This window comes from Xiphophorus hellerii, chromosome 7, assembly GCF_003331165.1.
Source record: "Xiphophorus hellerii strain 12219 chromosome 7, Xiphophorus_hellerii-4.1, whole genome shotgun sequence".
Classification (NCBI taxonomy): domain Eukaryota; kingdom Metazoa; phylum Chordata; class Actinopteri; order Cyprinodontiformes; family Poeciliidae; genus Xiphophorus; species Xiphophorus hellerii.
This window is the reverse complement of record NC_045678.1, coordinates 23,210,696-23,229,735: the sequence shown is the minus strand read 5'-3', so window position 1 is coordinate 23,229,735 and position 19,040 is coordinate 23,210,696. Positions and strand designations below refer to the sequence as shown.

At 36.9% G+C, this 19,040-nt stretch overlaps 1 protein-coding gene across 1 annotated transcript; it reads right to left on the bottom strand.

The window, feature by feature from the left end:
• Positions 1-4,104: 4,104 nt before the first annotated feature.
• chpfa (chondroitin polymerizing factor a) lies at positions 4,105-18,407 on the bottom strand. Its single transcript, XM_032568207.1, has 4 exons — positions 17,889-18,407; positions 13,745-14,309; positions 10,984-11,166; positions 4,105-9,681 (listed from the first exon to the last, which is right to left on the bottom strand). The coding sequence occupies exons 1-4, from the start codon at positions 18,176-18,178 to the stop codon at positions 8,419-8,421; spliced, it is 2,301 nt and encodes a 766-aa protein (XP_032424098.1). The 5' UTR covers positions 18,179-18,407; the 3' UTR covers positions 4,105-8,418.
• Positions 18,408-19,040: the final 633 nt, after the last annotated feature.

The window sequence follows — 19,040 nt, the reverse complement described above, 5'->3', positions numbered from 1 at the left end:
CCTGTGCAGGCCATGCATAGCAATCTTCTCCTCTGTCATCAATAATTGTAGCCATCCTCTGAGAAGTCACACAGGAGCTGGTGTGCTGAGCTGAATACAGACCTGGATGATTACCTACATGCACTTTTTTGGAGTTCATGTGTAACCCATCTGTGTTCGTCTCAGGTCCAGTGGGTCCACTTCACAACAGGCACATTCAGGTTCTCTGTATTTATTCTAACAAAAGAGGAAATCAAGTTGGTGGTTAACATCAGTCCAGAAGTTTCTGCCCCTATACATGAAATATAATAAATAACTCTAAACAAACTACAAAACAATAAGTCACAGTTAGCAGTTAGCATTAGTTAGCAGTAGTTGTAAAATTAAACATAGCTAAAATGCACAATATTAATAACAATATCAGTTAAAAAACATTTACAAAAGCTAGCAAAGTAAGTCACAAAACACTGCATATGATTGCATTTGTCCAAAATATATGTCAAAAGCTAACACTTGTAAAGAAAATACAGATAAATACCGCAGTTACTGACGGCAACGGGAAAAAAAAGGGGGAGGAGCTGTCATTTACTGGTTGCTATGGTAACCACCAACTGCCAAGAGCAACATAACTTTTACATTCTCCAATAAATATCAGGAGAAACAACTTCTTGACTAAATAAAATAGATTAAAAGAATAAATAAATTCTGACAAACTTCACATTTATAATGTTAAGATAAAACTCTGTTACACATGCTAAAAAAAAACAAAAAAACAATCTTCGTACTAAAACAAATCCTCAGTGATTTTGTTTCTGGAATCTCTTTCAAATTAAAGTTATAAACAGAGATTTGTATGAAAAAATACTCTAGTAAAGTGATGTCAAACTCATTTTCATTTTGGACCAAATGAAGATAATGAATGCTTTTAAAGAGCCGGTTGTGCCAGAATGTATTGATAAAACCCGTTCACAAACTGTAAAAATATCAACAAATTCTTAAAATTAAATAATATTTAATCAATAAACATAGAGTAAAAAAAATTAAATAATATTTAACATCTTTTCAGTCCCTCTAGAATTTCATTATTGTTTGTGGGGCTAATTTGGGTGTATTTCTATATTTGTGCTTATGTTGGTAAATGTGACTTTTTATTACTCGCTGTATAGATCATGGATTATAATCTGACATCAATTAAGGTTGAGGCAGCTTTGAGTTTGACACATGTGCTCTAGTAAAAGTACAAGTTGAAGTTTTAAGTACCAAAACTGAGAGTGACTTTCAATAAGTCTAAAATAGTAAAAATGTTGTAGTCATACAAAATACCATAAAATTTTTTACTTTTGCTCACAACATGCTCTGTTAGCATAGAAATAAATAAAAAAAATACATATACGTTCTAGTTTTTCTTCAAACCAAATCTCCATCAGGACCATTTATTTTGCACAAACCACAGCGAATTTGTCACTAATATTTAATTGATTTAATTGATGAAGGATTTTTTAAAACAAGGCTACAGATGGGGAATGTCTTGCGTCTCTGAATGTGTTCCTGTTGTTTGCGTTTTCACTCAGGTTAAAGCCTCCATTTTGTTTTTCTTCTTCTGCTTTGCTTGGGTTGGATCCAACTGTATGGTGAATTACTGACACTTTTTGTGTTAGAGGTGAGTTTTTTTCCCTCTTTATCTTTTTCGTCATGGAAAATATAAGGAGTAGAAAGTGCAGATAGTGAGTAAAAGTAAAAAATACTCAATGTAAAGTACAGATACCTGAAAAAAAAAGTACTTTTTTTACTCTATAACTCTGTGTGTATGACAAAAAGACACCTTTGCTGCTTCCCAACATGCTGCTCTCATTTCTGGGATTCCTCAAACTCTTCATCAGAGATCCTGTCCTTCATTTTTTGGATCTTTTCTCCATGGCATCGCGCTTGTATTTGCTTAGTACATTATGAGTAAAACCCACATATTCCAACCGGCCACAGTTTGAAATATCTGGTTTTTTCTTTTCTTTTTTGTCAACCAAATATTTCTAAGCTGAAGCCTGAAGGGAAAAAAGCGTGTAAGATGGCGGTGATGCAAGCTTCTGTCTGGATTTCAGTGGGAGAAATTTCATCTTGTTTCCGACAGAAATGGAAATGGACCATCCCAGAGAGGGAGCACAGAGAGCATACATGTTGTATATAAGTGTTACGATGATGTGAATATTCCTCTGTTAGAACAGATTTTATAAATGTCAAATATGGTAAATACAAAAACTATTAAAGTTTAGATAAAAAAAACCTAACTGTGTCTCAAAGTCCAGACGTCACTTCAGTTTGTGGTGTCATTTTTTTACTACTCATCCATAAACCTGTGGAAATAAGCAATAAATTAATTAATCTGGGATAAATTAAAACAAGATAAATAATTTCCAGTTGCATGATTTATCTTTTTTTTTTCTTTTTACCAAAATTGGATGAGAAAAGTCTTCAGTCTGATGCTTTGGTTTCAACTATCCCTTTTTCGAAGGACAATTTTGTTCATAATTATTTTTATTTGTTGTTTATGACATTTTGTTTATTTATTTAAAATGTTTTCCAGTTCCAGTATTAAATGTTCATTATAATTTAAAGTGTATTTATCTTTAAAAATGTGTTCTTGCATTATTATCCCATTACCAATACTGGAAAATGGTTCCAATAAAACAATATTATCGTTTATCGAGAAAACTTCTGGAACAAGCTATTCGATTTAAACCTCTAAAATGTAAAATATGTTCCACAATCTGACCAGTTTTGTTTCAGTGCCATCCAAGTAAACTAAAATAAAATAAAATAAAAAACATCTATAGATACTTTTACAGTGCCAGTCGACTTTCAGACTGCTTGCCCTTAAGGGAGGAGAAAGTCCTGGGACTCAGCGTAAAATGAAGTACAAAATAATGACTTACAATTAAAACCTTGCTGCTCTGTAGTTATGTGGTTTTACAGCATGCCTAAGGGTAGTGCACATAGACCCTCAAAATAACTGAAGCTGTAATTAAGGTCGCAACATTTTTTTCCTGTTTTTAACCCAACCCAGACATCAGAATGGTGGATCTGACAGAAACCGCCTGCTCAGGGCAGAGGATTAGAAAAAATCTGATTTTTTTTTTTATGTCAAATAAAACTGGGGATTCTCAAATGTTGTTCAGTTGCAGTTTTCATCTTTGCAACCAGCAGTCACCGGCGGAGTACAAACCTGGACGAAGCGCGTACTTGTGCTGACACCTAAAGGACAAAATGAAATCTGTGGGTAGAACGCAAAAAATAAAAATAAATCTACACACATACAGCTCTCGAAAAAATTAAGAGACCATTTAAAATGATCAGGTTCTCTGATTTTACTTTTTATAGGTACATGTTTGAGTAAAATGAGCATCGTTCTTTTATTCTATGAACTACTGACAACATGTCTGAAATTCCAAGCAAAGATTTAGTATTTATTTGCAGAAAAAGAGAAATGGTCAAAATAACGAAAAAGATGCAGTGCTTTCAGACCTCAAATAATGCAAAGAAAACAACAATACTAATGTTTTAACTCAGGAAGAGTTCAGAAATCAATATTTGGTGGATTAACCATGAGGTTTTCAATGGGGTTCAGTGCAGTGGGCTCTTAATTATTTCCAGAGCGAATCCGGGTCACGGCACCAGATGTAACCCGTCTTGTGTTCGTCTCAGGTCCAGCAGGTCGGACTTCACGACAGACACATTCAGGTTCTCTGTATTTATTCTAACAAAAGAGGAAATCAAGCTGGTGGTTAACATCAGCCCAGCAGCTTCTGCCCCTCAGTTACAAACTGCAACAGAAAAACGGGGGAGGGGCTGTCAGTTACCGGTTGCTACGGTAACCACCAACTGCCAACAGCAGGTTTAACAGTTTTAACACAACTTGTTGACTAAACAAAGTAAATTCAAAAACATAAATACATTTTGGCAAACTTCACATTTACAATAAAAAACCCTGTTACATATAAATATATAAAAAAAACTAATATTTTATCTTCATTTTCATGTTTTCTAAATATGTTAAAATAAATCATTTTCAGAAAAATATGCCATTTTTACAGCTATTACTATTTTGAATTTTGATACACAAACACACAGATACATATTTAAAATTATTTATTTAGAAAAATTACAATGATTCACAGTTTATTGAGAATTACAGCACTCAAATACACGTCATGAGTCATGTGCATTAACCAAATTGTACCGCTTTGGTTTAACAAGTACCAATGTGTGTGAAAACAGTACAAACCAGTGAATGGGGTGCAAAGGGAAAACTTCAGCTTCTTGTGGAAATAAATGTAGAATGAACGCAACATATTAAAATGACTTTAGGACTTCAAAAAAAGGTAAAATAAAACATAACTTGCTGTGGAAAGATGTTTAAAAATGGAGCGTACAAAGAATGTCATGAAAGCAGAAAATACTGTGTTATTTAGGTGATGTGACAGATAAATAAATCATTAAAAATACATAAGGAGCCTTCATTCAGCCACACAAGATAATTAATCCGATGCCTCACTTGATTCTAGACCAGCCGTGTCAAACTCATTTTTGTTTTGGGCCAAATCAAAATTATAAATCCTCTTATAGGGCCGGTTGTGCCAGAATGTATTGATGAAACCCGTTCACAAATTGTTAAAATATCAATAAATTCTTAAAATTAAATAATATATTACATCTTTACAGTCCCTCCTGGATTTCACGATTGTTTTGTGATTTTTTTTGCAATAAAAATCAAAGTGTTTGTGGTACTAATTTGGGAATATTTGCACTTATTTATGACGGTAAATGTGACTTTTTATTACTCACTGTACAGGTCACGGACTATAAGCTGAAATTAATTAAGACTGAGGCAGCTGTTTAGTACAAGTAAGAACGTTTTAGACCATTTTTGTGGAATAAACTACCAATTAAGTATTAGTGCAAGAAAAGTGTGGGTATTTGTTGATTTTGCGTGAATTTCCACAATAATTTGCAAGAAAATGGAGGGACTGATTCATATAATTTGGCAGTAAACGGATGAAAACTGAATGGATCTGATCGATAAAATAACATTTGAGCACATTTAGTGTTTAGTCTAGAATTTACAGGGCCACATAAAAAACTGTGGCGGGTTGGATTTGGCCCACGGGCCTCGAGTTTGACACTTGTGATCCAGACCTTTCATGCTGACAGAAAGGCAAGAAAACAGCACATTTTAGTAACTTCATATTGTAATCTCAACCTCCTTATTTCACAGTGATTTCTCTGGAAGACTCTTCAGGAAAACATTCACACCAAGTTAGCAGATATATATATAAAAAAAAATAAGCATAAAACTGAACTTAATGCTCCGTGTTCACACTGTGAATAAAACAGAAAAGAAATGCGGCGGACCACCACGGCGGCTGTAGTGTCTCCAACATATATATTAAATCCAATTACAGTTAAATAAAAGGACTCGCCTCGGTTTTTATGTATTTCAAAGCAAATGTGATGAAAAAGTGCCTACAGAGAGCAAAATACATTAAAAGGGCCTGTCAGCAAAATTACAGTGTATTTACTCTGCCTCAAACAGAAGGTACGAGTCATGAACAGTACTGTGATATACACACTGCTGCACTTGAAGAAACAAAAATATGTCTTTGAAATTTAAAATCCTGTCGCCTAAAAGCTGCCTGTCCAGCTGTGTTATCTGTAATATTGCACATTTTAATGTACTAATAAATTACTGCTGTCCAGCACTACTACATCCATTACCGCTGAGAGACAGAAGAAACCTCCTACTGCATTTCACAACATCTGGAGTTCAAGCACACCAAAAAAAAATCATCCAAAGCACTTTGGAACAGCTAAACCTTCTCCAATTTCTGCTTCTGTTGACATAGAAAAATATTTCTAATGTAATTAAAATATATCCCGACATCCAGACAGTAACAAAGTCATTATTCATAGGGCTCGTTTGTTTTGTACCATTAAAAAATGTTCAATAAGAAGCATTTCCAGTAAGTCGAGTCTTCATAAATCAAACCCAACAGATACTTTCCAGAGAGCTCCTCCCGGTTTCGAGGCACACGTTACGTTCAGCCTGCAGATGGTCGGGTTCATGGTCCAAGTTCGCAATAAAAACTCAACCGAGAACCCACTTCAGTCTCCCAGCTGTGGCAGGCGTTATAAACACACAGAAAGCTCCACTCTCCCAGCCATACGAGTTCAACAATACCAAAATACCACTTTTTATATATATATATATATATAAAAAACAAGACAGCCAACATATGAAATGTCTTTGTCAAGGCACGTTATACAGACACACTTCTGTGAACACTCAAACCAGTTAAGTATAAAAAGTGCAAGAACTGGGGCACACAAGCAGTGGTGCAATGTACCGCTGGAAATAAAATAAAACATTAACTTCCAATTTAATGATACGGATTAAATCAAAGGGCGACCTCAAAAAGCAAACCAGTCGCTGCTCATAAGTCAAACCCCTCTGAAAAGCAGCAATGACATTTTTTAAATTACAAACCGCTTATTGTTTTGATTAATTGGTTTCCAAACCCAACATACCTACTCCATTAGCTCACTCTATCCTAATGAAAAAAAATTTCATTCATCAGAATGTGAAGCAACCAAGATACACGTTCCAAAAAGCATTATTTCCCCTTGAACGTCTTAATGCTTTTTTTAATGCAACAACCACAAACAGTTTTACTTGAGGGATAAAGTAGAGAATAACCGAGAAGCGGAAGGTAAGTACATGGTTTTTAAAATGTAAAAAATGTAATCTGTTGCCAATAAAACCGTAAAAAAAAATACAAACTTTTAAACCTAAAAGCAAAATACACTTTGGAACATGGTGGTGGAAGCATCATGCTGTGGGGACACTTTACAGTTAAACCAGGTAGAGGTTAAAAAATACTTTAAAATCAACTTTTTTAGCTTTTTATCATGTTTTAATGTTATAACATGATATAGGTGAAGTGTCAGAAAGAGTAAGAGTTTCTTAAAAAGACAGAGACCCAATTTCAAGGTGTAATATTTCATATGCTGCGTTATAAAAATGTTTGGAAAATACGTATTACCGCCCCTGTAAAACTGACTATTAATTAATCTAATAAAATGTAGAAGCATCATGCATAACCTACACAGTTATACAGTACCAGTACTCCATATAATATTCTACAAATTTAAATAAAACACATCAAAGTTTGTGGTTGCAATGTGAGAAAAGGCAAGAAAAAAGTTCAAAGGGTGCTAATACTTTTAAAAGACATGTTTGTTAACTTTCTCAGCTAATCTAAGCTAATGTTCCCAAAGGGAAACTACCTCCTTCTAATTGTGACCAATTAACATAATTACTCCTAACTAGGCATGGGCCAGTCTTCTCACAGCATCTAAAAAATATTTAAAGGAAAAAAATTAGTACCATTATTGAATTTATTTCATTCTTACTGAGATAAAATATTAAAGAGGTTATTGTGAACTGCAATATTGAATTTAACATAAAAATTTAATAAATACCACTAAATGTTGGAGTAATTTTCAAGTAACCTTGCCTTTTATGTCTTTCTGTTCCAGTAGTCAAGCTGAGTACTTCACTCTGTCCCAAACACATTTCCATCGAATAAACATTAAAAAAACAACGTTGGATTGTGTCTAAACAATGTTAAAATATGGATAAATAGAGTGAAAATATGTCAGCACAAACATATCTGCTGATACCTAAAGATGGGCAGCAAAGACTTCATTTAAGAACCTGTTTGGGCCCAATTTTGTTGAATAGACAAAAAAAAAAGTTCAATTTTTAATACGTTTTTCAATTCAGTCCTAAAAAGTCAATGGATGTCAAATGTTTGGCGACTAAAGATGGTTTCCAACTGTATTTATGAGCAAGTGTGTTCGGTGGAGCTACTTTACTTTCCAAGCCAAATCTAAATTTGTTCTTGTAGGCTCAAGAGAAAAGAAGTGGCCTTTCTTCAGCCAGCTGACTGGCAGTGTGCAGCAACTAGTTCTGTTAGATTTCAATGGAAGAACTTTAAATTGGACCATAACAACATGCAGCAGCCGGCCCATGCCTACCCCTGAATATTCTCAGTCTTTGGTAGCGATTTCCACCTGAATACTGAGGAGACGACACAAACTCCTCATAGCTACCGCAAAGCCACGAGTCTCTAGTTTTTTTGCCTCCCCTAGTGGTCAAAACTGCTTATTGCAATTTTTATATTTGTCAGCATAGCTAACACATTTGGTTTCATTATAAACCTGTGTTCTGTCTGTTTATCAAAACTAGCTAAAAAAGACAAAGCTGACAAAACAGCCTTTAGGGAGAACCGTCAGGTTGGACTTAAAGCTGGTAGAAGACTTGTTGCTTTTTTCAACCGACTCCAACATCTTCAGTCCGTTTTACAAAAATAAAGCAGGTGAAAAACTTCAAGTACTGTTTCCTTGTTCTTGTTCGAAAAGCAGCATGGCGAGTTGCGATCGGGACCCGAGGCCCTCCATGTTGCTCTGAATACACCGGTGGTAGATGTCTTCGCTGAGTTTCGGGTTGCAAGGCTGGTAGCGGTACTGCTGGTGAAGAGCTGGCTCAACAGCTCTGAATACGTGCAGACCAGAATACTTCACAAAAATGTCATAAATGTCCAGGCTTTCAAGGATGTCCTCGTTCTCTTGGACGTCCGCCACCATGCGGGATCGCGTCGCCATGTAGTCGGAGTTGTAAAAGCACGCCTCGTCAAATGACCTGCGGTCAAACTGTCCGGCATCCTTCACCAGGTCGACTGTGGCAGGGGGCGGCTGGTTGTGGTAGGAAACATCGGGGTTGTACTCCTGGAAGTGGATGGGGAAGAAGACCTGCCAGTTATTTATAGAGTTCATGCGGCAGCGGTTGAGAAACTCGCCGTTGATGTTCGTGTTGACGTGCGCCAGGAAGAACAAAGTGTCCACCGGGTGCTTTTTGGAAATGATGTCCATGAACTTAATCTGGGACGGTATCTCCGTCTTGACGCTGATCCAGGGGATTTTCACCGTGGGGTATTTTCGTTCGTAAACATTTATCTGATTCTTCACGTCAATAAATATGTCGTTGTGGTTCACGTGTTGAGCCTCCTCTGGGTCGTAAATGAACAGAAACGTGAGGATGGCGTTTTCACTCGTCTCAAAGGCATTGGAGGCAAAGACTTCCATTAAATGGTTGACGTAGCTGCGGTCTTCTGCAGTCAGAGGTATAATGATGTGAACCCTGGTCGCTTCGGTGACGTAGGGCATGGGAATGATCTCTATGAGGCTCAGAGGTCGCACCAGGTGGACTCTCTTGGTGATGGAGCGGCTGTGACCTTTCTGATTAATGACCTCCAGCTGAAGGTCTAAGGTGTACTCCATGCCCCTGGTGGGGTCGAAGCGTCTGTATCCGTTAATCAGCTGCTGCTTCTTCAGATGTAAAGTGGGCATGTACTTTTTGTTCAGCTCCTCTATGGCTGTGTCTATGACCTCTGCCACATCCAGTTTATCGATACCCCGCAACTCACACTTAGGAGCGCTGTCGATGCACGAATAAATCTCCTCCTCCGTGAAGTACTCCCATTTTAGAACTTCAAACCGAGATTTAGGCTCAAAAGGCGGATTGACCCCGACTGGCCACTGGGCGCTTCGGTTGCCTTCAAAAGCGAGAACGCTGACATTTTTTATCTCCGCCTGCGGACACACAACAAGAGTTTTTTTAATATCATTGAAAAATGTGTCTATTTTAATTAGGGCTGAAAAGATTAATCGGATTAATCGATTATTGAAATAATCGCCATCTAAGTTAGAAATCGATTAATTGTTAACTAAAGTACAAAGACTCAAAGATGTGCAATTTCTGAAAAAACAATGAAGCCGAAACTGTACAAAATGTCACTGCTTCACCTTCTTACAGTCTGCAGTAAGGACGCAAATTCATGGAAAGTTGAGTGGAAAGAAAAAGTAAAAGAAAAATCTGCTCAATGAAGGTTTTTGCAAGTTTTAGTTACATTTAAAAATGTTACATTTCTCATAAGTTGAGTTGCAAAAAAAGGATTATCAAACATAATAAACAAACCAAACATAATGTTTTGGGGTTTTTTTAAGCAAAACACCTTTTAGTTCTCCTCTCAGATTAAAGTAAAGATTGGGTTTCATTTGGAAATCTAAAAATAAACGTGGCAACACAGTGTTTGATATGAGCAGAAAACAATTAAATGGAGCATTGCTAAAGACAAGATAACAGATTAAAAAAAACAACACTTTTTTATCTTTTGATATGTTATATGAAAACAGATCTGTTATATAAAAGACACAAAATAAAAATTAAGTGAAAAGTCAGAATTAGGGCTGCAACTAACAACTACTTCTGGTAAACTATTAATTTATCAATTATTCTGATGATTAATTGGTTAAAAAATGGCACAGTCTACAGATTTTTAATTTAACCACGTAAGCCTTTTTTTAAATAAAGCATTAGAGATATGTTAAAAGATGCAAATAAAAAAGTAATAGACATTTTATTGAATGAAATAAAATATTACAGCATTTCCTCAGTAAATCTGAAACAGCTGAAACTAACACTATGCTCTTGAGAAGTTTTAACTAAAATAAATTTATAGAAAGATGCTTTTAGATTGAATCCAAATGTATATATTTTTGTACAACGTTAGCTTAATTACTGATCTAAATATGTTTTTTTTGTCTGTACACTCCAGTTAACAATTAACAACTAAGAAATTAGTTAACGATTATTTGAATTAATCACGATTAATCGTTTCAACCCTAGTCGTAATCATAAAAAATAAACACTTGAAATGCATCAATCTGTATGCAGTGAATGAGATTCATGTCTGAACTGAAATAAATGATCTTTTTTCTGGTATTCTAGTCAGATCTTTTGTTTTTGGCATTTTGCGGGGGGAATAATGATAAGACGAGATTGAATTTCCAACTCATTCGCAGGTGATTTGTGACTCTTGGCAATCTGCTTACCTGCAGCTTAGCAATCTCATTGTAAGTCTTATGCAGCTCAATCTCGGAGAAGCATCGGTGCAGCCGGTACATTTGTTCGGGGTCAGACACGGGATGAACAGTCAGGGCTCTCTTGAACTTCTCGTTCTGCTCTTTATTTGGGTCCGAGTTTTTTCCGAGCTTGTAATGGTGGTACTCGAGTCCCTGCAAAGAAGACAAACAAAGAGCGCTCTTCATGAGACGTGATGGCATGACAGAAGTACGCCGAATGCCGTTCCAGGCCTGGTTGTTACGGAGCGTTACTTCCTTTCAAACATTTCGTGCCAACTAGACAGCATATCAGGCTCATCTCCACGGGAAAGTTTGCTCAGTGAGCTGAAACTTCACAGTGATGCTAAAAAAAACAAAAAAAAAACAGACTTTCGCTGCGGGGTTAGCAACCGTGTTTGCTCTTTGACAAATTCACAGGAACGTCAAAATAAAACAAAATACGTGGCTGAGGACCTAATCTCAGTCTCCAGCTGAAAAAAACCCTGAAAAGAATCTGATGAAGCCATTAAGAGAAGAAAGAACGGAGGAAGCGCTTAGCTAAGCAGCGAGGCCGCTCTATTACCAGTGTTTGCCAACAGCTTATAGCCTGTAGCCCAACACTTAGTGAAGCATTGTCCGTGCCTAATTGGCATCAGCGTTCCCTTTGTACAGGAAAAAAAAGATGTCTGGCTCTGTGTTCAAGCTGTTTTCTCAACTATTTGAGGCCTGTTAACTTCCCCCTGCCTGTCTCCGTTATCTAAAGGGCTAAGTTGAGCGCTGCTGGCTCGGGGCTCTTCTGATAGCCAAGTTACTCCCCCTCAATTGTGCAACAAGAAAGTTTGCAGCTTTGGCCAGGAGCCAAGCAGGAAAAATGGGAGTAAAAAGCATTTACATATCTACTGGGTGAGTCAAAAAAAAAATAAATTCACTTAAGGCCATTGTTTGAGTTTGTATTGCCTAGTTAACGATTAATCGATCACTAAATTTGTTGATTATTATTTCAGTAATCAATTAATCACAATTAAGTCGATTAATCGTTGGAGCCCTGAAGGATATTATGACTGAGAACAGAATTTGTGATTGCACCGTTATGAAGCTGTTTTTCATGAATGCTTGGTGAGACCCAGAGTTTTGGCGCCATAACTGAGAAACTAGCCTACTTCATGCGTTCATACAGGTTCTACTGAAACAATGTGGATAAAAAATGTACACTGAACAAAATAAGTGTGTCTAATCACTTAATTCAAGATTTACCAAGAGATGCAATTACTTTCTGGTTGGTTTCAATAGTCTTTTTCATTAAAAAAAACTGAATCAATTGCAAAATGAACTTTGTATTTACTCAGGTTATCTTTGGAACTAGTGTGACAAAAAAAGCCAAAACTAAAAAATATTCAAGGGAAACTAATTATTTGCATTGCACTGTATATGTTTGTAAGTAAAACATTAACACTAGAAGAACTGATGCAAACTCTGCTGAAAGACAAACAAAAAACCTCCCTGCAGGCCTTGGGACAAAGCCTGTTTGACCTTAAATGCTAATGACATTATAGGAGCAGAGCATGTTGACCCACAGGGGATTTTCACACCATTGAACCTAAGTCAACCTCTCAGCTGTGTCCCCTGTGCCTGTTTACCTGCCCCTTAATGCCCCGGGTGCAGCGGGAAGTTAAAGGGCACGAGCCCTCTCCTCTGTAATATGAATGCCATCTCTTTGCTAGCGCCGTAATTACAGTTCTATAGAGCTGTCTGTCAGTGCTAGTGCAAAGTAATGATTTCTGCAGGGACGGTTATGTTTTCCTTGTGAGGAGAAGAATCCCCCACTGCAGGCAGCTGTCCCAGATGACTCTTCTTCTTCTTCGTTTTTACAGCTTAACATTCGTTTAAACTAAGGACTGCTTCCTTTCATCTGCTCTCATGTAAAAAAAACATCTTTTATACCTTCATGTTTGTGTTGCAAGCCAGGAGTTCGCAAACGTTTCCCCAAAGAGCATTAACCTCTGGCCAGGACCCTGTTTTCAAACCAGGGTATATATAAAGAAACAAACGTTCAGAAGGTTTTTTTCTTCACTATTCCATAATTATTATATTCATTTAGCATATATGCTAACCTTATACCTTCTGATTTTAGATGTAGCAGAAAATCTGTTACCAGATGATTAAATTAGTCAACACAATTCCCTCTTTGTGATATTTTATATTAATCACATCAAATTGTAATTTATTCCCACAAATGGGCTGCCGGATGCTTAATTTGGTCTTTTTTTTGTTATAAACTTTAGTTTAATATGCTTTATGCATATTTTCTATTATAATACATGATACATGGCTTTCACGTTGTTTTTCACTGGCTTTGTTTCTTTTCTTTTTTCAGGATAATTTTCGATGACTTCTTGTCAATCAAGATACTTGAATAAGAAGTATGTATGCTTGTAAAATTTGCCTGTTTCTACCATTAAGTTAAATTTCTTGCTTGCTATGCTAGCTTGAGGAGAAAAGCAGTTTGATGAATTGAAATTTTATTTCAGAATTTACATTTAAAAATCAATAATTTTAACTTTTGTATTTTTTTTTTTAAATGATCAAAAAACAGAAAACCAAAATTATGGTGAAGAAATTTATGGGATTCAACTATTTTTTATTTTTGCATGTTTTTTCTCATTTTCTCTCCAACTTTCTCAGGCCACCACATCGCCCCCTGGTGGTCCTCACTTTGAAAATGGAAAAGAAGAGTGAGTTTAAGTCAACTTACCTCATGTTCACTGACACAGTTGGTGCTGGTGTAATCGATGATGCATCTGCCGAGCCACTCATCTGGCCTGGAGCTCAGGATGTCGTTCCTGCAGTTTTCCAGGAAGGGTTGAAGTCGCAGGAGCAAGCTGCGCGACAGGAGGTACCCAAACCCCCCATAGCAGTACTTCCCTTCCATCTCCCCTCCGATGAACTCTTCAGGACTGCCCATGTACAGCTCTCGATTCACGCTCAGGTGCTCCACCAGCTCTCTGATCCGGTCGGCTTCGGTGTAGGCATCGTCTTGGACGAAGTAGAACCAGTCGTACTCGTTGATGTAGTGGTCTAAGACGTACCTGATGGTCTGATACATGTTCCAGATCAGCCTCTCGTCTCCGTGGGAGACCACAAACATGCCGTGGGGGACTTTGCGGTTGCGGGAGCCGGTGAAGAAGACCACGATGTCCAGGTGGTGGCTTATGGTGCGGTTCACCGCCACACCGAGGGTGTTGATGGTGTTTTTGGAGGTCAGGACTCCAACAAACAGGCGCTCCCGCATGCCAAGCTCCGTGCTTATGTACTTAGCCCTGAGAAACAAGGTGGAGAACGACTGGATCAATACAGCTGTTTGATAGTTTGATTGATTGATCTTTTTATTTATTCAATGAGTCATCACAATATTTCAAAACGCTTCAACATTTTAAACAACTTGACTGAAAATGTTCAGCCAGAAGCTAGCGCTGGATGATATGGCTAAAAAAATATACCACAATATAAACGTTTCATATAGATAATTATTGATCAGTATTTTGTTTTAAATATATGAAATACTAACAAAATGGTGAGGCCTTTCCTCTTTTATCCAGTTTTCACTCCACGTCGGTGTGGTTTATTTTTAAAAAAGTTAAGAGAAACAATGGCAAAACCTTAAACTGCTGCTGCGCAAGTTTCTCAAGTTGTTGCTAGGTAACCAAAGAATGAGTGAGTTGCTAGGTAACCAAAGAGCGAGTGAGTTAGTTCATTCCACCAATCTTGCTTAGCTGGCTGTGAACGGTTCAGCGGTTAAAGTCTTTCCTTCGCCTACATTCCCCAGAATGCTGTGCGGTACTGGATCAGAGTTCAGTGAATATTTTATATATTGAATATTCTAGACATATTATCTATTGATACTGATCATGTATCTATCACAATATATATTGTTACTGATTTATTATCTAGCCTTAGCAGAAGTATGAGGCTTATATTTATACCTGACCTATAGATCAAAATAAACTAAACTTCATAAATAATTACAATATAAAACCCAAAATATTTCATTTCTTGTACATAAAAACAATAAACAGAAAAAGAAAAGAAGATCATCCAAAACTAAAACAGAAAGTAATGGCATTAAAATCATAAAAAAGAGAGAGAGGAGTAAAGTAAATGTGGATTTATTTGCAAACTTTAGAAAATGATGCCGATAAATAAACATTCTACATAACATTTCCAATAAGTGTGACCATAAGTATTATTTTAGCAACAATAGGATTAATTGTTGCTTTTTGTTTTTTAATAATAAAAATGATAATGCGCTGCATTTTCACTTTAAAATTTTGCATTTACACCTTGAAACCGTGGTATTCTCATACCAGCCTAAAGTACCTAAAATACAACTAAAGGCAACAGGTTGGCTGGCTGCATGAAATCTTACATTCAGTTTATTAAAACCAGATAAGCGGGTCAAGTGATTTCACAAGCTACTGCTGAAGCCATAGATATGTCAATCGCTGTGACACACATGGAAACACTAGCAAAGGAAATTACAGCTTCTTTAGAAAATTAAACGCGTAGGAACCTGCAAAGCGATTCATCATAACCAACAGTGCAGCCAACTTCATTTCCTTTTTATAACCCACATGGCATCTTTGAGGACCCAGTTTAGAGCCGTGCCCATTTGATGATTCATCTAATAATAGAGCAACTTTATCTGCAAATAGTAGCATTTAGAAGAGTTCACAACTTAAAAGGAAAACTGGTCTACTTCTACTGGTTACATATTAAAAATTATTATCCATAACGGCTTGTTCATTAGATGTATGACAAACACAACTGTAAGATTACTTTAGGTTCGGTTTCCATCTTTTTAAAGTTGGTAAAGCAACTAAATCATGAGTATTTCTGGACTTTTTCTGGTGTAACTTAAGAGCCGTCTGCTGAGGGACATTTTGTCCCAACCGTCCATCAAGTCGTAATCACCAGGGCTTGTTTCATTTCCATTTTTAGTCATTTTCAATGTTCCACTCTTGGTCTTCTGAAAGAAAAACTTGGTTTTATGACTCCAATAAACAATATTGACCAGCAGTAGGGAACATTAGAGTTATTCTGGTTTGATCAGGGGCCACAGTTTATCATATTACAGTTGGAATAATACAATGTAAAAATAATATGTGCAATATAAGCCTTTTATAACCGTTTATCTCCATAATTCACAGTTACAAAAACTAAACTAATCTAAGTAGCTGAACATAAAAGAGTTTTCAAGATAGGAATGCTTAGGCATGAAGGGGCATCATTAGATGCCACTACCTATTATTCTAAAAAGAATCGGCCTATAAATTAAAGGAATTTTCAAAATTACATCTTTAATTTTAGCAAAACCTTCTCCTAAACCTAAAGACTATTTCAAGGGACTGAAATAAAATTCATCCACTTTTGGGTGTGAGGGTTAACATTCAAACAAGGTCTCTATCCACAGGTTCTTGGAAATGTTTGCCTGCTTATGCAGAAAATGTAAGTTAGACATCTTTCAGTGTGTGGGCATACAGTGGCACCTTGTCAACCTCAGCCTCAGTCCTCAAGCCTGGCTAGTATTAATAAGCATCTACAAATGTCTGACGGTTTGCTTCATATTTTAATTAGATTTAGGACAGATAACATAAATTGTCTTGTAATAGTTACCACTAGCGGTGGAGGCGAGTGTGAGGAGAGCAGAAGGAACTGGGTGGTGTGGAAGTGGCCAGTATAATTTAAGAACCGTTTTCAAACACATTTGACACTAGCTGATAAGATCATTGATAACAAAATAAAAAAGGTTGCCCTCTTTATTCTGAGAACTTAACTGGAGGGTTTGCTTTGCAGAAACAACACATTTGTCTGCTTACAAGTTGAAAATATATTGCTGAAACTTTGGTCCGACAAAACTGTGTTTGATATACGTGAAGACAAGCAGATTTTTTTTAAATGAACTAAACAGTAAACAGATGTTGATTTATTATCCTGTAGTTAATTTGTTTAACTTTTATAACTTAACTCTGTTGTTTTGTGTGAAAGAAATAATGCAAGTTGATTATTTTTCTCTGAAGTCAGAATATTTTGTGCTTTTTGTACTTTAAAATATCAGATTCTACAGTAACAATCATCACTATGTAATAAAATAAATGACCTGATATTTATTCCAACTGTGAAAACAGCAGAACAGTCCTCAAGTATCATTTGTTGAGCAACTCCTGGTAGCATCACTGTTTTAGAAGTAGTATCTTTAGCTATGTTGGATCACAACTTCTAAAATTTTAATGCTATTACAACTTTTATAACGTTGTAGCTCTCCTGTTTTTACCCTAAACCCAAAACTGTATTAATTAAAGTTGTTTTGTTTCAGTAGTTAAAGATATTTTTCAACACACCCTCAAAACAAACTTTGCACAAAAAATAAGAATTGATCAGAATCCATCCAGCAAATTTTTTAACTTGCAGGCTCAGAAAATATCTCCTCCTTTTTGTCGTTCTAAAATATAAGAAATTATTTCACTAACACTGCTATTTAAAGTGGTTAAATATAAAAACTTATTATGAATATTTATTGTGTGTGGTGAGACCAAGTTAATAATGGCTATTTTAATCCCACTTTTTATGGAAACAAAGTGAAAATAATGTGTTTTGGCATTGGCCCCCATATGGCCACCCCTTCTAAAACTTTCTGGGGTCGCCCCTGGCTGTTACTAGCCTGTTGTTACCTTAATACTCCTAAAATTACAGGCCAGACTGTGACACCTGTACATCTGCACCATGTGGGGTCTGACATGCTTTATCATCAACTAGTCCTCGTATTAAGTAAATTACAGCCCACAGTAATATTATTTGAAGCGTGTATGAAAATCCAGAATGAACGGTGACCCTGAACTGACCTGAAAACTTTCTTTGGAGCACTCGGCTGGACTTGTTTGTAAGGGACTATTCTTGGCTCGAAATCCTCTTCGGACTCCACATCGTTGCCAGTGGAAATGGAGCTGGGCTTTCGGGCTCCTTTGAGGAGTCCATCCTGACCCGAAGCCACATCCTCGCCCTCCTTCCCCTCCAGGGGACACGCTTCTTCCGTCCAGCTCACGCTCAACAAACTCAACGTGAAGCCCAATGAAATGCCGATTACCACGGGGCCGAGCGACCGCAGGACAGAAATAAACACTGAAAATCTCATTTTAAACGTCGGCTCTCCCTCCGCTCCTGCCTGCTAGTCCCGCTTCGGTCGCTTCCGGAAGCCGGTCTAACGGGGCTTCTGGGACGGGACAGCTCGGTTGTTCATCAAGTCTGAAGAGACTCAGCTGTATCAAAGTGAGTTTTTTTAGAAAAGATGCAGCTCCTTCCTTAAATTCTACGCAGGACTGTTACGTGTCAGTGTCCGCTGCCTGGCTCCTCCTCCCCGGCTTGGCGTAAGCATCATGAGGCAGGCGGGGCTCCCGGCTGCGCGGGGCGGAGGGATATCACAGTGATGAGCCGGCTGAAGACAGGTAACGGTCAGGAAAATGAAGAAACGTCATCCGCCTGGCAGTTGGTTGCCATGGCTGGCGTTTACAGTTGGCTCATAGTGACCGAAATAATCGATTTTACGTCAAAATTACCTTAATATTTCTTAGTGTTAGCGTTTCAACCAATGCTTAAACAAAGTGTTTTTCCCTATCAAACTGATAAAACACTGAATATCACCTTAAATATGTATAACTTTTATAAATTTTCTCAAGTCACTTCTAGGTTTAGTGCGTTTTATGTGATTGACTAGAATATAAAGTAGTGCAGAACTGCGACGGAAGTTCAAAAATATTCTAGAATAGAATAGAAGTGGCAGGCAAGTCAAAGCATCTATATAAAAACAAAAATATAAAAACAGAACTAAAAATGATATTAAAAAATACAGTGCAGTTATTAAAAATAATATGTTCTGGTTTAAAGAAATGTGCCAGTGACAGAGATGGCTTACCCCAACAATTTACTCAAATAAGAGTAGCACTACTTCAACATATTTTTGCTCTAGTAAAAGTAAAATGTAGCCACTCAAAAAATTA

What these genes read in the sequence shown, in the direction of transcription:
- chpfa (XM_032568207.1), bottom strand. Translation starts at nt 18,178, where the DNA reads ATGAGATTTTCAGTGTTTATTTCTGTCCTGCGGTCGCTCGGCCCCGTG. An exon ending in GCTCCAAAGAAAGTTTTCAG is followed by an intron (nt 14,310 to 17,888) that starts GTCAGTTCAGGG and finishes CTTGTTTCTCAG; the next exon opens with GGCTAAGTACATAAGCACGG. An exon ending in ACTGTGTCAGTGAACATGAG is followed by an intron (nt 11,167 to 13,744) that starts GTAAGTTGACTT and finishes TCTTCTTTGCAG; the next exon opens with GGACTCGAGTACCACCATTA.